The sequence below is a fragment of the Corvus moneduloides genome, chromosome 13 (genome assembly GCF_009650955.1).
Source record: "Corvus moneduloides isolate bCorMon1 chromosome 13, bCorMon1.pri, whole genome shotgun sequence".
Classification (NCBI taxonomy): Eukaryota; Metazoa; Chordata; class Aves; order Passeriformes; family Corvidae; genus Corvus; species Corvus moneduloides.
The window spans coordinates 14,431,458-14,456,666 of NC_045488.1; the positions used below are offsets into that span (position 1 = coordinate 14,431,458).

Sequence of the window (25,209 nt, forward strand, 5' to 3'; positions counted from 1 at the left end):
GTTTCCTGTGTTCCAGTCCTTCAGGGACACCAAGGGCTTTTGATGGTGGAAATAATGTGCTTTCTTGTTCAGCACAAGTACTCATGCTATAAGTCTGTTTTGTGCACCAAGTGCAAGTCTGCCAAACCCACAAAAGGAAAAAGGTAGTGAGGCAGTGTTTTTGTGGATGGCACTCGAGCGAACAGAAGGAGACTTGGGAAAGTATAATACTAGAGGGGCACAAAATATTATTTAAATCACAAAGTTCACTGACACATAAACCATAAACTCACTGAAGGAAGGACTGGGAGGAGCCTTAGGAAGTCATCTGCTCCATCTCTCCACTTTGAAATAGATCCAACTCTACCTAAACTATTTGCCGTAGACACTTGTGTAACTTGCTTATAACAATCTTTCAAGAATGAACCATTGACTAATGCAATCTATTCCACTGCTTAAAGAGGATTGCCTTGCCACCCAAATACCTAAACTAAACAGACTCCTGATAGGACAAGACATAATGGCCTTAAATTCCAAGCACAGAGGATCAAAACCTAATTTATTACATTCTTTCCTGTGTGTTCATTAGTTTTTTAAGGCAATCTACATATAACAGAAGATTCTGAATGGAAATGAAGTTTCACAGGGATATTTGCCAAATATTTCTTAATTTTTTTTTCTTCCTACATCCATAAAACCCCCACCAAACCAGCAACACAACCCAAAGAAACCACCAGCACAAAACCCCCCAAAAGCCAAAAGCAGACCACTTGCTCTCATGAAGTTTTAAAATCTTTCTTTTGTCAGCTATTTCACATGCATGAGGCTTAAACCACTTGCAGTGTGCAGACCATAGTATTCAGTCAGCTATGTAGCACATACTGAGTGTCAAAACTCATTGGAAAACGTTTAACTGGAGTACATGGCTTTTACACTAGCATGTGGTAACAGTAGAACCATAGTACTGTGCAGTGAGGGACTCAACTGGAATCAGAATTATGTCAGTAATTACAGAGCAATTGTACTGTTTATACTCACTAAACAAACCAAAGGAATGGTGCAAGCAAGAAGTTAAAAGGATGACCCTAACGTCAACATGTAATTGTTTATGTAGTACAGTTTTGTGTTGTGGATACCTTTATATTGTGGATATCTTTGTCATTACAGTCTGATATAGTTCAATAGACAGTTGCCACGTTACAGAAAAACAGTATGAATGATAATGAAGAGCAGTGTATTCCTGTAACATCAATTTAAACTGAAATGCAAAATTCTCTTCCCCATTTCTGTTTTGTGCTCCACCTTCACAAGCATCTGGCCGTCTGGGGCAGAGAGTGTTCTCTGTATCTAAGAATTAAAGTGCTCATTATATATGTTTTCCAATAATGGAAACGTCTAATAAGAGACATGACAAACTGATGAAGCCCTCCCATGTGTAGAGGAGGAATTCCTCCTGTGACACTCCCCACAGTGTAAGAAATTCGGAGGCAAATTTGAAAGAAGCCAAGGAAATTGGGCGCACGGCCTCTACTCAATTTGCCACAGGGTGTCACTGTTACTCTTGGCAAGTGAAGAACGAGTCTCAATGTACCTGTGTTATCCGTAGATGCTGCATTACCACTGGGATGGGGCCGGAGTATTTAACAATACCATGCACTTTGACAAAAGAAAAAGAAAAAAATATTCTCAAAGTGTCGCTCTGTAAAATCTCAATAAAGGCAGATGATTAATTAAGTAAAAAGTTCTGAGAGTGATTGTGATGCTCCTTTAGGCAATGCATGAAAAATGCCAAGTGGGGACCAAAGCTCTCTGCTGCCTTTTCTGTCAGCAGAACTCTGGTCAACATAAAGCATTAGAAAACTCCAAACAAACTCCCAAACCCAGAGAAAAATCGGGGATAGTTCTAAAGCACTAGATCTTAAATCATGTACAGCTCAAAGAGCAATGTGCCTTCCACACTGATGGTCCCAGGGGCTGCTGCAGATGTGCAGGAGAGGCTCCTCCAGCACTGCCTCCTGCTCTGAGACTGACTGGGGCTGAAAGACCCCAGGATAACCTCAACAGTTACTACAAGATGAAGCTCTGGGCCCAGCACAAAAAGCTGCTCTCAATCCATGCAAGGATTATCTCAATAAATAATACAGTGGAATAGCCTCAAACATTACAAAATACGTGAGAAAGCCATGACTTTTTTGGCACAGATCAGTGAAAAAATGCTTTGAGCTCAGTGATGTACATAGAACCAGCATCAAGTTTAAGAAGAAAACTGAGTAGTAATTGGTCATAATACAAAAAACTGACATGTATGAGAGGGTGAGTAGGAATTGCTGGTGAGAGAGGAGAAAGGAGATTTGCTTCTAGTAGGAAGGAATTAAAATAAAACACCATGCACTGCTGCACATACTCCAAACAGTTCCTCTTATTAAACCTGACTTCAGCTTCTGCTAAGGCTCATTTTCTAATGCCACTGCAGTAAAACAGGCTTCCATTCTATGTGTTTGAAGTTGAAGCAGACTGTAAATGAAGACATATTTCAGTGCCTGTGCTGTCTCATGGTTGTGCTGCCATTTCCTGATGGTATCAGGACTCTGAGGCAGGCACCCACCCTGCCAGGTGGCCTTTGTGATCTTGCCATCTCCACCGAAAATAACTTAAAGTCTCAATAATTGCATATTAGAGTAGATATACAGCTGCATATATAACACTGAATTTCCATGTTGTCCATGGTCTTTCATCTTCACTACCTTTGAGAATTGTAATTTCAGTACATTCCAAGTACCTTATCTTATATAAATCATGAAATTCAAGAAAGGTATAATGACTCAAAGTAGGGCTTTTAAAATGCAAATAACTGGAAAAAACAGAAGTCAAAACATACTTTATGCTACTGCCATGCTTTGAAAAGATAAATGCCAGCCTGTTTACTACTATAAATAATAAACCTTGTTCACTTTACAAAGATCTTACAGGGATTGATCACTTTGTATCTTACACAAGCTTGAATATGAGAAGTTCTGTGACCCAATTCCACATATGCTTTCCTTGGTGAGATTAATCTTCCTAAAATGAATGTGGCAGCTCACAGTGTAAACTGCTTGCTTACCTCTTTGCATGTATTATGTTTTATGTTGCAAAACAAAAGGGACTGCTGGTCTCTAGTATGGTCTACTGCTACCTTAGAATCATAGAATCATTTAGTTTGGAAAAGATCTTTCATTAATAGCAAAATCTTAACCATTATTTAACATTTTGGGTTTCCAGTTAGTGTAGACTAACAAGACAAAAAATGAGTAGTGTAATACTATCAAGTGTTTATTTTAGTAATGTATCTCCATTATCCAGAGTGACGGGTGATAAGGAAAATCCAATATTGACATCATGAGACAGAGCACAGTGGTGGGATACTGAATCTCCTGATAGATTTTGGGCTAGTTTGGGCCCATTATCTATAGCTCTGTGCCCTTTATTTCAGTAAACTACCTAGTGGTAAATTGATATTTGCATTTATCAGGTTGCCCAGACTGTAGTAACTTCCACACCATGTTAAATTTAAAAAAATAATGAGGAAAAGGTGACAAAGGAATTGAGTATTGTTCTGTCCCTGAGGCCCCACTGCCACCTGATGTCACTATTCTTGTCAGGCAAAGGCAGGCAGGCAAGAACTGCCTGTCTGCAAGAACTGACAGCTCTGGAAAGGATTTCAGCAGGTAGGAAGCCCTAGGGAAAGTCATACAGATTATTTCACTAAGTCAAAAGATTGTGCCTTATGGACAGCACTTGTTAAGACAAATCCATTAACCAGGGCGAACACAGAGATTCAGTTAAGGGTGAGTCTCCTTGAGGTCTTCTGGGGATAGGCTGGCACTGCCTGGCACAAATGGGCAGGAACTTGATATGGCGAACACCACATCAGGGCAAAAATCCTCCTCCCCTTGCATTACTACAGCTTGGTTCCCAGTAAAGCACACTAAAGCAGGAGGAGCTCCATAAGTCAGGCACCTGTCTGACACACAAGATCGAAGCCCAGGCAGAGACCAAAGACCCTCATACATTTAATATCGGCTGTGAAGCTCCTCCTGCCTGTCATTGGCTCTGGAGAGTCCTCACCGAGCTACAGGAGAACAACTGAGGACTCGAGGCAAGATTTAAGCGACAGGAACAGGAATGGAGTCATCTGTATACTGAGATAATCACCCGTGTTTGCATCTGGAAAGTGCAAGGGAATATTATGGCATTAAGGACAGAACAGCAAGACTTTCACTGAGAAGATATTATAATTGTCATTCAGAAGTAGAAGGATAAATAAGTAAAGCACCCAGCAATGCTCATTTGAGAGCCTTTTGCTTCACGAGTGGGCTGTGGCACAAGGGAGGCCTGAAGGAACATTGGCAGAGGGTCTGGCTCTCTGGTCGAGTAGTATGACTGTGACTAATTGCAAATGATTAACAACCTCAACTCTTATGTATACTCCAGCTCATAGAAGCATATAGTGGTTAATACTGAAATGTCTACACATATTTATATGTGGCATCTAAAATACATCTTATATTTTGTATCTAAACAAATTTGCCACTTCATGCATGATGAACCTGGTTTTCACATGAGTACAAAATATATTTTAAATACTTGGCTCACCTGGGCCGTCAGACACCTTTCTGTAACTCTGTTTTTAATTATACTATTAGCCAACACCTCATAGTCCCAGAACAGGTTGTACTCCTGCTAAAGTTTCTTGTAACAATCAGTCAAATCCCTACCTGTGCACGAGGTGAAAAAAGAAATGATATGAGAGACATTAATGGCCCAGTTTGGTACTGATACAAAAATATTGCAAAATAGTAAAATAGTATTCCAGACAAGTAATGGTCTTTCCTTCTATTTTTTTTTTTTCCTTTACTGATGGCAATTTAATTAATATATTAATGGCGTCTGGTTATCCACTGTCTTTAATTCACCCACTGTGGAATCTGATGGTTTCAAACTCCCAGAAGCTGAAGAACGCTGTAAACATGTTCTTGCTGCACTCTAGTTATGTGTAAGCACGAATACAATTTTGTTGTATGATAAAATAATTATCAGTTTTACAGTATCGCTGTTAGATATGGATTATAACAATTCAGGTTAGGGGAATGGCACACCATTAATTTTAGTCATCTCTCAAGACCACACAGCAGAGCTATGACACAGCAAGAGTAACAGTCATTACCAGTTCCCACGTACCAGTGTTAACCATCCTCAAACACCAAACTTTCAATTAAACCACAGCAGTAAGTAAATGCTATTTTTACACAGCTTGCAGCTTGACTGTTTTATAAATGAGTATGTGGGAAGCAATGTGAAATATCAACTGATAGTTAATATTTAAATCGCTGCTCATTTACACTTAAGGCAAGTTTCATTGCTATTTGCAGAGAGTTTCAAAGTTCAGAACTCCGTGATTCACTTCAAGAACTTTTATAAATAACAGCCTGTTATAAGGGGAAAAAATAAAACCAATTTGTGATGAATAAAACTTTCTCCCAGGGGAAAAGAATGTTTTTTAAAGACAGTGATTATTTTTTTTTACTCATAGAAAGAACAGATTCTTTGGTCTGTCTTACAAAAAGCATTCAGGAATGGGAATGCATCTGTCCCAGATGCTTAACCTTACAGAAGTCATCCAGAAAATCAGGAAATTGATTGTACATACGATAATCTGCAGTTAGAAACAGCACTGCCTTTGCAATGTCATCATTCACCCAGAGGGTGTTTGGGCACTGGAACAGGCTCTCCAGGGAAGTGGTCACAGCACCAAGCCTGCCAGAGTTCCAGAAGCATTTGGACAACACTCTCAGACACACAGGAACTCTTGGGGTAGCTCTGTGCAGGGCCAGGAGCTGGACTTGATGATCCTTGTGGGTCCCTCCAGCTCAGGATATTCCATGATTCCATGACCATTTACTAGTGATAGTTTATGCCATACACAAAAACATGCCTTGTAATTAAGACTCAATTCCACCAGTAATACAAGCATCAATTTCAACAGTTATACTAATTTTTCCTAATGAATTTTGAATCCATTTCTATAAGACATTCCAGACAGATAGGGCACGGATGTCTGTAGCACAAAGAGAGGAGAGAGAGGAGCACTTTTAAGTCCTGCATGTATTCCCAGTGTTTCTTCACCACTCTGCCTTGGCTGGGTCTCACCACACATACTGCTCTTCCAGAGCGTACTCCAAGTTTTCCACATGAACCTACCAGGCACCTTAATGAAACTGGGGAGTTCACAGGTTAGTACCACAGCCTGGAATGAATCTGGGTTCCTTTTGCTCATTCCTGATCATTAAAGTAATGAAGAGGAGATTGAGAAGGAGAGCTCTGCTAACCTAAATATTTCACCAAACTTCATTTCAATCCTATTTTGTCTCAATTTAATGGAACTTTCCTATAGGAAGACTCTCTAGGATCACGTGGCTCTAGCAAGATGTTCAAAGAGAAAAATTAAAATCTTACCTGGCCATCATCTTCTTCCAACTTGCTTTGTGTCTCAGTCCCATCTTTGACAAGGAGATTCTAATTTTCTTCATGGTCTATGCAGTCACTGTGGAAGAAAATGGATGCATTGAAAATATCTCAATAATCCTCACTGGTTTATGAATTACAGGAGTACATTTCCTAAGTTATTAACCTGAATATGTGCTAACACCAACAATAAGATGCTCTATGAATTCTCAGATGTGATTAAAACAAAAAAGATAAAAGAACCCCTAAACCAGCAGTTCTGCAATTACTTACTTTCCTAACAAAGCAAACATTGCTAAGATTTAATCCAAAAATCAGTTAATCCTTTCACTAAAGGTAAGCCATATTAGCTAAGCAGATACCAGATCAACTCAAAAAGGTAAAAGAAAATAAATATATACATATAAAGAGAGCCAACAGTGTAATAAAGCCAGTGCTCTCAAGAGAGCACCTCTGTCTCTTCTGTTCCTGCACTTAATCCTAAAACCCAGTCAGTCTCCCTCAGGTGGGAAACCTATCAGAATCCTATCTTTTATTACCTGGGCACTTCCACATTCACACAACAACTCTATTTTCTCCTCCTCCAGAAGGAATCCCGTGACTTCCTCTTCAAAACTAGGAAAAGGCTACAATGAAACTGGAAGAATCTGGCAATATAATGCACCGACCACACAAATGGTACACCAGGATAAAAAGGAGGGAGCAAACCTAGAGCAGCTCAGGACATGGCTGAGGCACAGAAGGATTTCCTGGGGTGACTCAGCTCCAGAGCAGGTCAGCAGAGAGCAGGGACATGTCCCAGCCAGGCTGCTGTGCAGTGAACACCAGGATCACACCGACAGGTCAGTGGCCAGGCCTCTGTTACCAGAGAGCCCCGAGCAGCCTGCAGCACCTGTGCCTGGCTCCCACACAGCCTGCTCAGCTGAGCTCACTCTATCAGGGAGAGCTGCAGAAACTGTCCTTTTAACCCACTGAACTGGGCATTTCTGTGCTTGGACATTCACAACTTTCAAAATCAACAGTTTCAATGAATTTGTTACACAATATTTGAACATTAAAAATTAAAATTAACATCAATGGTAGGGTAAAATTTTCACATACAGTTTGGCAATTTATTATTTATTTTATTGCCAAGAATAAATGCAGCTACCTGCTTTGAAAACCCACTTTTAGGCATTCAAACTTATGGGGTTCCCCTAAGACTGAAGCTCCCAGGTGACCAAAATCTCTTTAAAAAGTATGACACAGACTCTAAATCACTGCAGTGCTTTAAAAAATGTACTAACATTTTCTTAGGATCATCATCATGAAAACATTGACATTTTTGCATTATAAAAATCAGTACCACAGACAATCCATCAACAAACAGATAAATTAAATTATTACTCAAAATATTCAAGCCATCTCAGCTACTTGCAGGCTATCTTTGCAGCCTGGCATTAGCAATGTCATTGTTGCCTCTGACCTGCCACATTGCATTATCTTCATAATTAAGCAGGAATCCAGAAGAACAATTTTGACCATGATAAAAAGATAGCCTTGAATTACAGCCATTAAAGAGACACACAGCATTTTTATTTAGACATCCCAAAAGGTTTAATAGGAGTAATAGCTTCAATTAAAAATTAAGGTTTACTTATGTAAATTAGCAAAAGCAGGAACACTGTTTTAGGTAAGTAGATGTTCTATGTATAGAGCAAAACCAGAAAAATCTCTTAAAGCTTGGTTTCATTAAAAGATACCTGGGTATCCAAACATCCCTGGTTAAAAATGAACTTGAAATGTGAAAATAGAAAGCTGCTGTAAGCTTCTTTCTTTATTTGCCTGGCTCAGGTAACTGTGATAATTTTTCTCATGCTCTCATATCATAGCAAATGGATCAAACTGAAGACCAATAGAGTTACAAAATTAAGGATTTCACTTCTCGTATCTGCACAAGCAAGATGTGCAGAAAAAGATACTCCTGAAGCTGTGTGAAACAATATTCTCTCTGAACATAAGAGAACATTCCAAATATGTTGGTCTAATTGGCAGGCAGATTTTAAGTCAGATTTTAACTTTATTTTTCTAATATTTTTAAACTTCTAATTACTCATTAAAGTAATCAGTGGTCTAAAATTTCTCCTGTGAAACAAATGCTTAAGCAAATACCTGAAAGCTTATCCAAGCTTGAAAAATCCTCCTACCTAATTAGAAGCATTGAGAAAACCAGACAGTTGCTTCCTCTCTCTCTGTCCCCATTCTCCCTTTTTTCATCCTCTCTGTGATAATAAAAGAAGTTTTAGAAAAAAATTGTCCATAATAAATGTATGAACTATCTGTGGTCTTTTTAAATCTAGTTCAAGAAAAATACACTGAAAGCAATTTGCATTCACCCCATGAGTAACAAAAACCCTTTTTGATGTCATTGGAAAGAGAGAAGTTTTATTTGAGAGCTAACTATCACCAAAATCAAAGGCAGGTCTGTTGCTGGAAAGTCTTCCCTCTGTGCATGTGTCTATTGTGATTGCTTCCCCCAACTGGCTCATGAAATGGTTCCTCAGACATCTGTGCTGGGGCTGTTACTCGGTCGTTTACTCTGTCAGGTTCTCCAGTGCTGAGGAGATGAATCACAGATGACCAAGGGCTGTATTTCCTATCTGCTACTTAAATATGTGATTACAAGACATTCATTCACCCGCCTGCACCAGCCCTGGTCTCTGGCTGATCAGCAAGGGCTTGTGGTAGAGGAGTGCTGGGCACTGGGGGCTTGAGATGTGCTTTCTCACTTCCCTGACAACTCTGCTCCCTGAGCTGTGCTACTGAAACTTGGTACACCCACCTACGCTCACTGGCTTTGCAGCTGATATAATGAGGAGACCGCCTGGGCTTTGAAACCAGGAATGAGTAGGGAGAAGTCCCCCTGACTGTGTCACAAACAATAACATCAGAAGGCCAGCTGGAAGAGGCATCCACTACTCCCACACACTTGGCCATTTCAGCAAGCCTAGGAGCCAGCAGGCACTTTCTGCTGCTTTCATTTGCCATGTTTGGGAAATCAGAGCACGGCTGCTCCATGACGTGCTGCCCATGCGGAAAAACGTGGCCTCTATTCCTGAACATGGCAAACCCACAACCCGTCTTCAGTGCTCCAGAAACACACCAATGAAGTCTGTGTTTCTCTAAGGGATTCAGATAAAATAGATCACATCTAGTATTTTGAATTGCTTGTCGTGAATTTTCCATCAAACCCTATATTTAAAGTAGTTTCAGTTCCTCCTCCAGAGGTCCACAGCTCTTCCTCAGTGAAACAATCTAGCAGCTGCTTTGAGAGTTCCTTTGAGTCCAATAAAGAATTGCGTTTTGAAAATCTGCCGGTCTCTAAAGGATCCACAGCCTCCAAATATGCTGTGTTCTGACAACAAAAATTATTAATTTTTGTTTCCATTCTCTGAATGCTTCCATTTGCAACAGTTTCCATGAAGGACTGTCACCAGCTGGCTGGAGATAAACAGCATTTTTCACTGAGCCATGACTGGCTGCCACTCTCCAGTGCTGAGAGCAATGAATTCCTCCCTGGATTCCTCTCTGAACTCCTCCCCGGTCTCCAGCGACTCACCAGGGCAGTTGCCCTTTGTAGCTCTGCTGCTGCTCTGTGTGCTGTGCCAGTATAGAGGGGCAATTATAGAGAAAGGATAAGATCTCATTTAAAATAGAAGATGATACATGATGTTTGTTGTTGCACATGCTTGAAAAACATTAACTTCACCAGTGACTGGTTAAAATAAATCATACAAGGACTGGACTGATGTCCTTAGTAGTGATACTGAGGCTTTCTTTGCAGAAGAAGTTAGGAAGGAATATTAGGAAGTGCTGGTTTTATGCAAGGTAAGAAATACAGTTGTAAATTTGTAATCCATGCATTTCAAGACAAAAAATTAAAAATTCTTTCTCCCCAAAGCCATATTAAAAATGTATGTGCTCGATGAACTGAAACTTAACCATTAGGATTCTAAAGGCCAAAATTCAGTATTCTCTAGCAGATGAGGGCACCCTGACTACTTTTCTTTTTAGAAATCTTGGCTGTAGAAATTTGGATTTGCAAGACTGAACTATAAGGCCAAAGTTTAAATGAATTTGCTCTCAGTTTTGCTACAACATTCTGTCTTACAAAGGGTTTGAGCTTAGCTTTATGGTCAAAGGCCTTATTGGAATGGTCTTTACAGATCGAGTGACCATTTCTGTGGAATTCATGTTAGTTATTTAAATTGCAGCAGATGGTAATTTTTTCAGGAAAGAAAAATTTCTAGTGTGTTGCTTTAGGACAAGACAAATAAGGTTGATCTTCAGATGCTTATAGATGAGGATCTGTTAAAGCTGTAGGCCTAAAATGCAGATTTCCTGTCAACTTTAATTAGCTTCTGTGAACCCTAAATTATGTAGTTGTTTAAAATTAACCAGGGTGAAGAAAAGCAGTTTTGTCAACTTTCTGTTGTTCACACTCATCCAAAAAGATGGCAAAGCGAATCTGTAATGTGAATTGTATGTCATTGAGAAATGAATGCCAAGCCCTGGAATTACAAAATGCATCAGAAGGACCTGACAGAGGCTGAAATGAGAAGAACAGAAATCAAAGTGCAAACGTGCTGAGCATGATGTCAGTGAAAACCTGTGATATTTCTCTGGACAGAGAAAAACACCTGTAGGGCAGATATGCTGAGAAATCTCTGTAGTTATAGCATTTGAGATGTTTCATTCACAGTAACACAGTGGTGCTGCCACTGTTGTTCAATATGCCCACACTTCAATGTGAGTGTAGGCTAACAGTAATAAAAGACAAGTATGAGTTCTGAAACATGTTTGCATTACGTAAATGACCACAGGTCTTACTCATTAGTTACACAGTCATTAGGCAAATTTGACAAATCCTTATTCCTCACATCTGAGTACTGTTCAGAAACATTCTCTCTGTAATTACTTTTTACAAAGTGGCAGGGCAGCAGCTTTCTTATTTTTAAACAACAGACTAGTCTGTGCTCTTCTTTATCCTTCCCAACAGAAGATCATTTGGGGAATGGATCATTTTCTGGAAATCACATACTGGTGTAGGAACTAAGAACTGGGGGAAGAGACTGCCTTTGTGAATCTCTGTTCAAGTTAGGGTGTAGAGAATATAAAGTTTAATCACAAAATTAACCATATTTCAGATGGCTAATTCATCCTTCAATAGAAACTCAGTATCAAAACTACTTGCTACCTCCTGCAAGAAAGAAACCATATAATGTTTCAGGACATTTCACAGAAAAAAATCAAGCTTGTCACATATTCGCTCTCAATCCCTGAGACTATCACTGGGCAAAGTAAACAACAGAGAATAACTAATAACACGAGATGCAGTTACTAGGACTACCTAAGAAAAAGGGAAAAAACCCCAACCAGATAACAAGAGGTAATTTAATTTGAGTAATATTCACAAAAATGTAGGCATCTAACACATGCTATAAGCTACCATTTAAAATCCTAGCCTATTCTACCTTCTTCTCTAAAAAGAAGGAAAAATAAGGAAAAGCAGATTATTTTCTGATATGGGTACCCCAGGTCATTGCAGGTGCACAATAATTAGATCAAACTCAGAAGGTGCTGCAGTCACGGTAGATAGATACAGTACGAGATGGTCACTTCTTCACTATCAGCCTCATCTCAGGGCTGTTTTATCATCTTCCGTCACTTTAGGAAGATGCATGATTTTGTTCATCTGCAAATCTGTTCAAAGAGAAAAAGAGGATATTCCTTGCAGTTCTGGGATATTATAAACCCTGGGCAACTGCAACATCTTGTAGTGACTGCACGAGTCATTCTGAATGTTCTTCAGTCCCTGGCTCTTTTCACTGACCAAAGCATGAGATTAGCCTTGTAAACTGAACTAGGAAGATGGTATTTGGGTATAAACAAACATCTTACAGTCATGATGAGAGTCTCTTCTATAGACACATTCAGAATCCTGTAACTGTTTCTGTAGTAACTCTGTGCCTCACTCAGACTCAAAATAGACCTGAAATAGTACTTGAGTGAAGCGTTTTTTACAAGGACGTATTTACTTTTTTGCTTATCAGATAAAGAAGCAATAAACAGCACACCAGTATTACATGCACACTACTACCACACACGTATTTTCTTATGCCTGACCTCAATATATGACATGTGATCTGTGCATAATGTTGTGTCCTTGAGCAATTGGTTATTCACAAACAGACAGACACACAATTGGCCATCTCTAATTATGTCCCATGTAAATGAGACACAAACAGACATTAAGGGCTTGTTTATATTCTGGCAAGCATCCAACTGTGGAAGGTGTGCTGGGAGACCCACAATCGTTTCTACAGCCTGTAACAGGCTGTAATCGTTTTTACAGCCTGTAAAGTGGACTCACATTCATCATTGTGTCTAAGAAGTTATCATCTAGGGAGAGGAAACAACTGCCTCCAAATCATCTGGCCGGATAGCATACAACAGAGAGAAGAATCAAAGCTCAGAGAAGAGTGGGTATTGTCACCGGTGGGCCCTGGAGGCAGAGAAAGAGCCTCTGCTGGCCACAGACTGTATGGCTTGCTTTTGAGGTGTAAACACTAGAATTTTACAAAGACAACCAGCGCCATAAATAAAGGCTTTTAGAGGACTTCAGTATGGTGTTTGTTAACCTTTCTTTGCTAGTATCTACACAATATCTATAAATGTTTGTGAAATTAACTTTTATTAGCCAGGATGTCTACAGAAAGCAGGTAAGTCCTTTTCTTGCCATTTGTGTGCATTCACAGCAGAATCTCTGACTTGAAAGGTAAAACCTTTAAGAGGAATGCACCTGATTGAACACAGTTTAATCAAGGAGCTGAGGTGCTGATTGCTATTAAAGAATATCAGATGAATTCCTGAAGTGCCTATAAAATTCAATTTGCTAACATCGGATGAAAACAAGACTGCCACAAATAAAATATAAATCAAGATTTATCAAAGTAATAGTTACAAATTATTATTTCATTGCTTATACTACAGGAATTTGGGGTTTCAGCACCATCCCCTGCAGGGTTTGCCTTTTGAGCCCTGGAGACCCTGGGCTGTGCGTGGTGGATGCTGACCCTGTGTTCATCATGGGGGAGGGAATAAGGCAACTGTCAACAAAGAAACGTGTAGAGCAAAAAAATGAGCCAACAGTAGAGGTCAGCCATGAACTGTAGATCTCCTCTCCAAATTTCTTGCCTGAACAATTCATGCTGTCTACTGAACACCCAAAAATATCTGGGGCACCTGTCCAAACCAGCAGTGGATAACAGGAGAAGAAGGAAAGAAAATGCGTCTTCTTTCCAAAATGAGACAAGGCAAAAATCCAGATACTAAGAGCACTGCCACGGGAAGGTTGAAGTACAAATGAATAATAACCCTTTTTTTTCTGCAAATAACACAGAGTTCCCCTAGCAACTCGCTTCTGTCTGCTGGATGGTCTAAAAAGGTCAGTATCTCATGGAAAAAAAACCAACCAAAACCCAAAAAAACACCATCTATGACTTGGCTTTTGGAGAGTTAGCTTTACCACTTGCTCGTTTCCGTTACCCCTTGGTGAAGTTGTTTGCTGGCTCATTTGCAAAGGGGAAGGTTTCAGTCCTGCTGTATGTGACAGCTGAAACACATGATGCACCAATGTGGTTAACTATTCAGGTTGCCCCAAGATGCATCTGCTTTTGTGCTCAACATTTAAAAATAATTAAACAGTAGCTACATAAATTAGGTCAGTGCTTAAGCTAAAACAGATAACCTGGATTTTTAAAGCTGAGAATTAACATGGACTAATAAACAGCTGTTTGATGGTCATTTGAAAAACAAGCACTTAGTTACCCCTTGCAAATGATGACACTCTTCAATACCATTCTTTTTTAAGTGCAGTGGCCTAGGACATTCATTAAATGTAGCAACTGGATTTGAAGGGCAGGGATTTGGACTAAAAGAAAAAACCCATCCATGATCTCAAAATTGCACTCAGAGTTGCAGATGGGAACCAGACAATCAACAAAATGCACTGAATTTTCTGGGCCTGCTTTCCAACTGTGGCGCATTATACCTGTACCAGGCAGGAGCTCAGCCACCATTTTACTGTCACGTGTTTGTCAAGCACTAAACACAATGCCCCTCGGCCATGGCTTTTTTCCCATATCTAGACAAAACATCCAGCAACTGAGATGATCAGCCCTGCATGTCTGCTGGACATTTAATAGCCATTTTGGCCATTGCCCTCCTCCTCTAGATGTGACCTAAGCCAAGCTGCTGGCTGATGCCAGCAAGGACTGGCCCTGCCCTGGTCCCTATCCCGACTGCCTTCCCCGTCCGCTGCCCGCCTCACCCCCGGCAGCGGTTATCCTGCTCGGGGGACTGTGCTGCCCTTTGGGCTAATTCACGCCTCCCACAACAGCAGCAGCCGCTGCCGATGGCGAAAGAGAATGACCTGTGCCGAGGAGGGCTGAGGAGGGTGGAGGGTGAGGGGGGCTGATGCCCTTCGGCTTTTGGGGCAGCGCGGGCAGAGTGTGCTCCCCGGGGCGGCCGTCCGGCTCCCCTCCCCAGTTCTCCCGTCCCCAGGCAGCCGGGGCTCCCCGCGGTGCCGCTGCGGGCTCGGGGAGGGCAGCGGGTGCGGGCGGGCGCGGCTGCTCGGCAGGGGAGGGGGCCGCCCCCGCTCTCGGCTCTATAATGCCGGGGCCCCCTCACCGAGCCGCACCGCATCACTCCGGCTGCCGCAGCAGCCTGCGAGAGGCTCCCCTCCCTCCCCTCCGGCCCGGAGACGCTCGAGGATTAGGGAAGGGAGGGAAATCCATCAGGCGAGAGGAAGGGCGCGGAGGCGGGCCGTCAGCATCCCTCCGCTCCGCTCCGCCCGGGCCGGCAGCGCCGTAGGGCGAGCTCCGGTGCGGGCGCAGGAAGGGGCCGAGCTGCCGGAGGTGCCCGGGGCGCCAGCGGCCCATACCGGCGGCTCGGGGCTGGCGGGGCTCGGCGGCGGGAGAAGCCGCCGCTGCTGTTGGCGTGTCCGTCCCTCGCGGCGCCGGCTCTCCCGGGATGGGCCTCCAGGAGCTGGCGGTGTGGCTGCTGGCGGCGGCGGGGCTCGTGCGCGGTGAGTGGGCGCCGGCCCCGCGGGCAGCGCTGGGAGCCGCGGCGGGGCGGGTGGGTCCGGCGGGGACGGCTGCCCCGGGTCCTCTCCGGCACGGCGGCTCTCCGGCCCCGGCCGTCCCCTTCTCCCCTCTCCGAGCCTCGCCGCTGCGGCGGGGCTCGCCCCCGTCCCGGGCCGCGCTGAGGGCTGGCCGGCGCTGGGACCTGCTGGGAAGGGACGCGGGAAACGGACGGTGGGGATGGGGGAGCGAACTCCGTCAAGGGACTTAAATGGTGGCTGCCCCAGAGCAGAGGCTGCGGTTTTCTGTGAGGGGAGTGCAGGACTAGAAAATTGGGAAAAGGAAAGTCCGTCTGGAGTGGGACAGGGAGAGCTCACATCCAGAGCACCTGTTCCTACCCTGTCGCACATTTCCCTTCATTCGACAACTGCCTCTGTCCCTGGTCTACTCTGCTCTAGTCATGTAGACCTGCTCCTTCCCTCCACAGAAAGACGGCAGACTAAGAATCCTCCTTGGATTTGAAGTGTAAAAAGGACGGAAATCCCCGAATACTAGCATGTATATTAACGTAGTGCCTATCATCTCTGCCAGGGACCCCGTACCCCACTTAATGAACAGGGAACAAAGCGGAGACTACTTGCCCCAAAGAGTTCTCTGTCTGAAGCAGCCTGAGAGCGATGTTCAATCTAACCTGTGGCCATTTTTCTCCCATTGTCTTACTGATGCCCTCTGCCGTATCTCTGCTCTGCTTTTCTGGTTATAGCTATGCCAGGACAGGTGTCAAATCACAGGTACTGTATTTCCTCTTCATCACTTCTTGCTGCTGGATTGAACGGTGCATACATTGAGAAAGCATCATTAGCATTTAGAATGTATCGCTCCTGGCCAGTCAAGAATTGATCAAAGAGGCAATCCCCCTTAAAGGCTGGGATGAACATTTGTGATTAGGATTTTGTTGCAGTAGCTAATGAACTATTTGAAATACAGTGGCATTTTTCTGGGAGTGCAGCAGGTGTAATAATAGATACATAATATCTGATAGGAGTGAAAAAGCATGCCTGAGCTTTTTCTGATGTAGAATCCTTATTATTTGTCTGTTTATTCCTGTGCCCAAAGAGTCCCTGCAAGGAGAGTTCCAAAGGAAGCTCTACAAGGAGCTGCTGAAAAATTATAATCCATTGGAGCGACCAGTTGCAAATGATTCCCAGCCACTCACTGTCTATTTCACTCTCAGCCTCATGCAGATCATGGATGTGGTAAGTCTGTAACTTTCTAGGAAACTCTTTCAAAGGGTGGATTTTTCCTTCCTAGAAAGGACATTTTAGATAGCAAAGAAAGATTACAAGAATTTGGAAAGCACAAATAATTCAAGACACAATGCCAAATTTTGTCTGCCTCTTTAAAGAACTAAACTTAGAAGTACAGTTTATCTCTTTCTTAGATCTCTTGTCAAAAATTCCCGACATTTTTAGCAGTACAAAATATTTCAAAGGGAGCTCAAAATGCACACTTTGCCTTTGGAATCCTTAACTGTCCTTAGAACCAACAAGCAGTGTAGTCTGGGAGGGATTTGCAAAACCAAAGTTCTTGATTTCTGGTGGTCACTTAAGAGCTGCCTATTTTGGAAGATGGAGGGGAGAGGAAATCCTGGCCAAAATCCAAGTTATGTTATTCCTTTTGGTATGTAGACAAGATAGCTACATTCTATATGCTTAAATAGCTACTGTATTTGCAACCACACTTGGTTAGTATATCAAGAGATATTCCTGTGCTGTACTTGTACAATGCACTGTAGGATGATTTTGGGTTCAAATATGACTAATTTAAGCTTCACTCTGTCACAGTAGCACAGAGATGCAATTCAACATATAAGTGGCTTTACAGTGTTTGTTTTTACTGAATTCAACTAGCTATGACAGCGAATAAGGAAGTTACAGTCTTAAAACTGTAGTTAACCTCAAAATTCCATTATCTTCCCATCAGATGCCTAAAATTCAAGACACAGAGCTAATTTCTTCTGGAGCTGTCAAATGGAATTAAAACCCATACAAAATGAAAGGAAAATACCCACAGATCACTACCCAATCTGGGTGTATTCAATGACTGGCAGTCTTGGCTAGTATGGTTCAAAAGGGCGCTTTTGATCCTATGTCCCTTTCAAGAAACCCCCTTAGTCAGTCAGAAACCTTAGTTTTTGTACTGGCTGTTTAGTTACAGCTCATTCTGCTTGCCGTAAAACTCACTGCATTTCTTTCTCAGAGATCTGGGATTGACAGCCAAAGAAAGAAACCAACCATGAAGTAAATTAAGCTTCAAGCTATTAAACAAATGAGTTTTCTTCATTGTCAACAAGAAGCAAATGTTGGTGGGAATGACAGCTATGTGCAATAACAATTACTGGTTTAACAAGCTAGAAACAAAACATGTCACCATCATACTTTCCTGTAGTTCATATATTCACTTTAATGGCTTTTCAGCTGATAGCCACTGAGTCTAGTTGGGAGTGAGACCTCTCCAGAGCCAATCCATCAAATCCCTCCTAGAACAGATTGAGCCAGGCTGGATCCTGGTTGCTGCTATTCCTTATGTGAAGTCTCTTCCATTCCACTCAGACTTTGCTGACAGGAAAAGGGAGACAGTATATGAAATCTTTTCTAAATACAGTAGATGTTTCCTACCTTACACTTCTAGTTTTAACCTGTCCTATTAAAACTAGAAATTTTCTACCCCATGGTTGTAGATATGTTTTTCTTTTAATGGTATTGCACATTAATATGCATGCTAGTATCAGCAGTACATAATGAGAGATCTGTAAGTGCCAATTGCCCCAGCTTAGTGTAGTTCACTAGAAAATAGTTACTTAATTGTCTAATGAGAATGCAAGCTGGCATAGTAAATCATACAAAATGTTTCTAAATGGGGAGGAAAAACAGTGGCAGCATGAGAAAAACGCAGTTTGGGGATGCATGACCCAAGAGGAGAGCTAGGAAACTAAGGGAGTGCTTAGACAGGGAGTACGTGGTAGGCCTGAGACACAGCAAAGGAATTTGGAAGAAAGGTGGAAGAGGATGGGATGCAAAATGGAATGTAAGAGGTTTGAAAAAGTGGACTTCAAAAAGAAAAATCTTGAGACAAAGACTAAGACATACCTTAGTGGACGGAGAGGAAGAGGGGCTAATGGATGGGCATGGCTGCTCAGAGTCATAGCTTCAGTACAATGGCAGTGAAAATAAAGAATAGGATGTAGAGAAGCTATATATTTTTCTCTACTTCTCACCTCATGGAAACCCCTCAATCTGCACATAAAACTGGTCTTTGGCTTCTGCTTGTCTGGTATTTCAGTGCTGGCATGGAATCTTAACCTAACTTAGGCTTAGGAAAATTTCCAGCATACACATTTTTGAGAAACGGATTATTGAAATACACTGATATTATATAATTCCCACACCCGAAAAAATTACAGCCACCACATTTTTAAACACTGTATAGAGGTAAATACCTTCTAACAGTGTTGTTTTCTCTTGTAACATCCATCCCAATAACAGTATCAGAGGAGAATATTCAGCCACTTCCTATTGGTTTAGAGGGAAAACTAAGAATAGAGACAGCAGCAGTGCTGTTCCTACTCTACTGTATCTCATACAGAATAGTGAATGGCATAGAAAAACAAATGCAGTGAGCATGAGGGTGTGAAGTTTGTGCCTAGCCTGGCATTTGTACAATAGACATATCTGTATCAACTGTAAGTTAATACAATTGAGAGAAACTTATGGGAGGGTATCTCATCCCCAAAAGTCAGAAGATGAAACCTTAGAAATTAATGTTAAAGAGTCCCACATTTATACTGCAAATGACTGCTTAGAGACACAAACATGAAAAATTGGAATACACTGAGATATAGAGCGATAGTTCAAACTCAATTTTTACTGCTATCTAAGTAAGTAGAAAAATCACAATCTTATTTTAGCTTGGAAAGGGCCTCTAGAGTTTATCTTGTCCACTCCCCTACTGCAAAGATGTCTTAAATAGATCATGCTATCAGGACTGTGTCAAGTGTTGACCACTTCCACAGCCAAAGTTTCCTCAACCTTCCTGGGCAGCCTGTTTCAGTATTCAACTTCCATCATGGTAGACTTTTCCAAACATCTAAGCATAACTTCCTATTTTTCAACTTGGGAATAGTACTAAAAAAACACTTCTAGAAAAATGAGACACCTTTTCTTCTTCAGTAAAATGGGTTACACAACAAAAATACTTTCGGTGAAGTATTCTAGATTTCTTGACCATTTGCAGCAAGGTGTGTATATTTCTGAATAACATAGCAGAAAACTAGAGGATGAAGTCTTGGCAAACCCACGTGGCAGAACTCATTCTTAGAGTAGCTGTCAGTGGTTCACTCTCAGTATTTAAGATTTGCAGCTTTCTGGTTTGAATCTAGAATTTTTACCAGCTTTCTATGTGGAACTTGGGGCAGCACTTTGGGAGTGTTCTAAGCTGATCTTGGCCTTTGCTACTGGAAGAGATCTCACTGAGTTCTGGGCTCATGCTCCCACAGCTTTGGCTTGCACCAGTGCCTCTCTGAGTAAGAGTTACCTCGTCCTTTTTTGGGGGGTCAGTTCTCTACATGACCTGTACTTGGTCTTTAGATTAGCTTAAACTGCTCGCAAAACTACCTGTGGTGGTTCTTCACTAAACATGTCATGTATTTCAAAAAACCCAAGCGAGGTCTGTCTCTGATTCAAGTTGCAAAACTTGGGAGAATGCTGGACCAATACTATCTTAGCTTGTGACTTCTTCAACAAGACTCATGGTGACAAACATTCTGGTGGGTATGAGTGTGACCATTTTGGTCTAATCTGATCATAAATTAGTTAAATTTTTTTACTAGCTGAAGAATCAGCATTTAATAATTTATTTAAGGAAGTTGAATTAAGCTACTTATCTACATGAATACTCAAATTCTTACTTATGTTGCATAACACTGTTTAGTCAGGAAACTTTCATGGTTCCTGCAGACACTTGCTGGCTAATTAAATAATTTACTATACAACAGTTTTAGCTTATTTTCCAGTTTCTCCTGTTTCTTTGTATAAAATTTCTAGTTAGGGGAAAGAAAAGCGCTGAATAGTTGTTTGTATGTAGTGAGCAGGAGCAGAATCTCAAGAGAAATCCTGTTCCTTTAGGCTGTTCAGCTCACTTGTGCAGACCAAAGGATAAATGAAAGCATGCAAACTTTTTTACATTTATCTGAACTTAGTCAAAGTTTGCTTATCCTACATTGCCCTTGGTTACTTGCATGACTTAGTTTTATATATTCAAGGGCTTTTGTCCTTGTTTCGTTTTACACAGTGAAGTGATCCAGCTGACTTCAATGACTTACATACAATGCTTTGCAAAGGCTCTGCATAAGGATCTGCAATTCGGTATTTGCAATCCAATACCCCAGACCCACTGGGCAAGATAGTAATGTGAAATATTTTGAAACTTTGAAAAGAAAATTATGCTGTCATTCAAAGAAGCAGAACAGCTTCTGTAAAGAAACAGACTATAAAACAAACATCATCCCCGCCAAAAAAAGAAAAAAAAAAAACAAGAAAAAAAAAGAGAAAAAGAAATTTAAATCTGGAAAAATGAATAAAACAAAAAAATCAAGAGGCTCATTGAAAAATGGTGCTAACAAGGTTCCTAAGCTATTTATCAGGCCTCAGCAGCCTCTTTGCAAACAACGGCTGTGGCAAAAGCTCATCAAATCTGCATTATTCTTTTAATTTTAGCATTCATTTGTGTACATTAGAAAATATCTCTCCAAGCTTTATTTTCTTCTTAATTTGCGGCTTGATCTTTTTTCCTGCCATGCTAAAGGGAGAAACTGTTTGCACTTTTATTTTGCAGCCATTTCCATTCCACCACAATTTATTCCTTAGAGTTTAGAAAAGTGGAAAGGTGCTGCGATATGCCTTCTGATATTTTTAGTTAGTTTAATACCACGAAAGTTACTGGTTATAACAGAAAACAGGGTATTCTATTTTTCCATGAAATATGCAGAACAGATCAGACAAGAGTCTAAAATATTCTGGTAATTGATCTACTTTAACAAGCAGACAACACCTCTCCCTACCCTACTCTGGTGAGATATTAATATACTAAGAGCAACTGCAACCTTATTTCTGTGATACTTGTCCGTCTTTCCTGTGCTTCTAAATATCTTCTGGATTTTTAAACTGTTCTGTCAGCATCTTTCTTTTACCTAGTCTTCTCAACCAGTGTTAGGTCTGGAAGGATATTTTAAACACAGGAGGATGTGTAGGTTGGAATGGGAAGCAATGAATGTACACTAATTAAAGACAGTTTGCAGGAAGGAAAAAGGGACTGACTAAAGGCTATAAAAAAACCTCCTCATAATAGTTCGCTTGAGGACATTAGAGATGTTCATTGTATGTGAAAATCAGAACTTCTATTCTGCTTTCTGGTTCCACAGGAGAGGTGTTTGGAACGGTTTTGTAATACAAATCAGCTGGGGTTTTTCTGTTTGTGTGGGTTTTCTTCTTAATAGGAGTTAGGTGAAGCAGTTTCTCAAACATTTTTCTTATTCTTTGTGATACAAATATCAGCCCGAATCATAAAAACTCAGTGCCTCTTTTTTTTTTTCCTAACTGCATTGGTATGGATGCCCCATTAACTTAAAAAGTGACTAAACATCTACTTCTCTGTCACTTGTGATGAAAAAGGCTTGTAACCTTCCTGTGAAAAGCACGGCTAAGGTGCTAGCAAACAGACTCCTCTGTGACACTGTTGTAGAGCACAGGGCCCACCACATAAAGGCTTCACATTTTACACAGGGCCTCTTACTAGAACAACAGAACCTGCAAAGTCACATTATCTAGTAATTATTAGTAGTCCTCACTAATCAGCTAATGAAACAAAATCACAGTGCAAGATGTAATTTCTGGGAGTCAGATCTGGCTAATACTTGGTCTTATACAAAGCTTTTAATTCACAGATGTTTGGGACTGAAATGAATATACTCCTTGTAATATTCAGAGTTGTTCCTCTTTTTAAAAAAGACTGTCACGTTCAAATACTAGACAATACAGGATGTCACTATTTAATACACAAGTTCATATCTTTTGTTTTGACCAGTATGGATCAGCTTGTTATGGTCTGTGGTAATTTGTATGAAAAGATTGAAAGTCCTGTATTTTTCTTCATAAATGTTCTTGTTCTTGGCTAGTAGAGCTCCACTGACCTGCACTGGCCAAGGATGTGGCTCCCTAAAGTACAAGTGCTTGATGAGCCTTTGCAGCCCTGTGTGCCTGGTAAATGGTTTCCCTGTTGCCATGTTCCTGGGAGAGCCATGGCCTCAGCCCCAGCCGAGGAGGAGCCCTGTCCCTGTGTGTGTGGCTTGGTCTCTACTTGCACAGACCAATTACACGCTCCATAAACGTGCTGCTCCTTGGGAAAGCCTCTTCTGCTGTGTGCAGAAAGATGGGAGCTGTCTGGGTTCCTCCTGGGTTTGATTTGCCTCTGACTGCAGTGTCAACATGTCAACATGAAAGGAGTTCAAATACAGGTGGCTGCCCCTGCTGAACCCATTTCCTTTCTGGAAAGGCTTCTGGAAGTGCTGTGGGAGGATGCTGTGGGCTGGGTGATTTATGTGGGGAAAAGCAACTCCCAGGTAACCATCACGGCCTCAGCCCCACTCCTGTAGTGTGATCTGTGTGAGTCTACAAGTTGGCAGGAATGTGCTGCAGCAATCTTGGGGATGATGGCAAGGGAAGGCAGGAAGTGCTGCTAAAGCAAGGTGGTATTTCTGTTTCTCTTCTCTGTCTCTGCTCAGGGCTGCATTCTCAGAGGCCCACGGATACAGTGTCTGCTTTTCTCTCAGCAAAGCACATGCTATCAAGTTTCCAGTCATTTACAAATCTAATATTGCTGACAGCAGTTGAACAAAGTATTGTCAATGGATTGGAAGCAAACAATTATATATCTATGAACAGCATATTAACATAAAAACATTCAAATGTTAATTATTTCAAATTTAGATGATACAGATGTGAATTCTTCAGTTTCTCCTGAACTCTTCACCGTATTTGCCTGAATAGACTACTAAACAATCTAACTGTTCCCAATCTAAATATATCTGTGAGTTACAAAAATGGAAAAGAAAGAAAGATTAAAAAAAAAAGATCTCACAATGGGTCGGCAGTGGGGAGCCTATTTGTACAAGCACTTATATAGAAAAAGAAATCTTTTAAAATTCACTTAGAATTTTAATTACTTAAATAATTTACTGTGTTAGCCAATTTATTTTTAATTTATTCAAAATTAAAAGATTTATTTTCCAAGAATAACCAAAAGCAGCCTGAAGTAAATGTCTATTCAGATTTAACCTTCACTTGTGCTTGCATTTTCATGCCTGTTACTGCAACTAGAATTTGATTTGTAAAAAGAAAAGGCTGGTAACCCTGGCTTCAACAACAGCTAACTGTGAAGCACTAAGAGCATGGCATGAAGCCATGCTGCTGCTCACTGGCAGCAAGATAAGAATATGATATTCATCCAGTTCATCTCTCCCAAATCATCTGGTAGTGATGTGAAGCCACATTTGCCTGGTTTATAATCTTGTCTCCTCATTCCTTGTGTGCTCCTCATAAAAAACTACCCTGAAGGGAAGATGATCAATAACCATGTGCAGAGTTGGGGGACCCATGCACATGTTTAATTATACAGCACTGCTACTTTGAACTTTTATTGGCTTTTGTTACGTTCCGTCAGGAGTGTTTGCACATTTCTGTGCTTAGCATCCCCTTAATTTCTCTCAGTAACTACACAAGTGTTCGGTTTAGGGTTTGAGAGGAAGGAAGGAAAGAATGAAGCCTCTTACCCACCATCTCCAAAACTAAATGCAAGATTGAGGACAGAAAAAGTAATGAGCACTGGCAGAGCTCAAGAAATTCAGATGAGCATTTTTATGGATTTTGGAGAGCTCACTCCATCTCTGTCCCCACAGACAGAAATAATCTTTTCACAGAGGAGAATTTGCTCTTTTGTGTTGCGGAAAAAGCAGCCTGAAGGACCGTGTAGGTGTTCTGACATTTCAGTCGATGCTTGCTGGATTTGTGAAAAAACAAGAGATGTGGTTGATTTCCATCAAAGTATTCCTTTCAGCTAAGCTCACAGTTTCTCAGTGCCTTTGTAAGTGATCCTCTACAGGCATATAAGAGAATTGGGGACAGTATGGATTTTCATGGAAAGCAGGAAAGGAAGACCCTTAAAAGAGGACTCTCAAATGTGCCTATCAGAGGACATAGGGTAAGGAATAACTAGAACCTCTGTAATACGATTCATCTTCTCGAATTATTGAAGCCTCTTAGCAATACTTCTGTGTCAAGAGTTGCAGAGACATTCAGCAGGATAAGCAATGTGTTTTGTACTCTGCCGTTCCCAGGAAGTTTTTTAATTGCCATGGTGATGTCTGTGCTGTATCCTAGATTGAACAGAGAGCCCAAGACATTGAAGATAATGGGTAGTGTTACATACCACAGGAATTTTGGAGCAACTCCTTCTTGCTTAATTTTCCTGTACTTGGAAGGATGGAGGTAGG

At 41.2% G+C, this 25,209-nt stretch overlaps 2 protein-coding genes across 3 annotated transcripts in view; one reads left to right on the forward strand and one right to left on the reverse strand.

Moving 5' to 3' along the window:
* Positions 1 to 6,537, reverse strand: part of MYO1E (myosin IE) — a 110,898-nt gene extending 104,361 nt beyond the window's left edge. The window contains exon 1 of the mRNA XM_032123012.1: positions 6,475 to 6,537. The gene's annotated coding sequence lies outside the window, so the exon portion shown is untranslated. The remainder of the gene's footprint in view (positions 1 to 6,474) is intronic.
* Positions 6,538 to 15,160: 8,623 nt separating this feature from the next.
* CHRFAM7A (CHRNA7 (exons 5-10) and FAM7A (exons A-E) fusion) overlaps positions 15,161 to 25,209 on the forward strand; it is a 38,096-nt gene continuing 28,047 nt past the window's right edge. Inside the window, exons 1-2 of one of the 2 annotated variants that reach the window (XM_032122819.1) lie at positions 15,161 to 15,610; positions 16,722 to 16,861. In XM_032122819.1, the coding sequence (XP_031978710.1) occupies positions 15,556 to 15,610; positions 16,722 to 16,861 (195 nt within the window). In that variant the 5' untranslated portion in view covers positions 15,161 to 15,555. The remainder of the gene's footprint in view (positions 15,611 to 16,721; positions 16,862 to 25,209) is intronic. The other variant, XM_032122818.1, reaches the window with a different exon arrangement.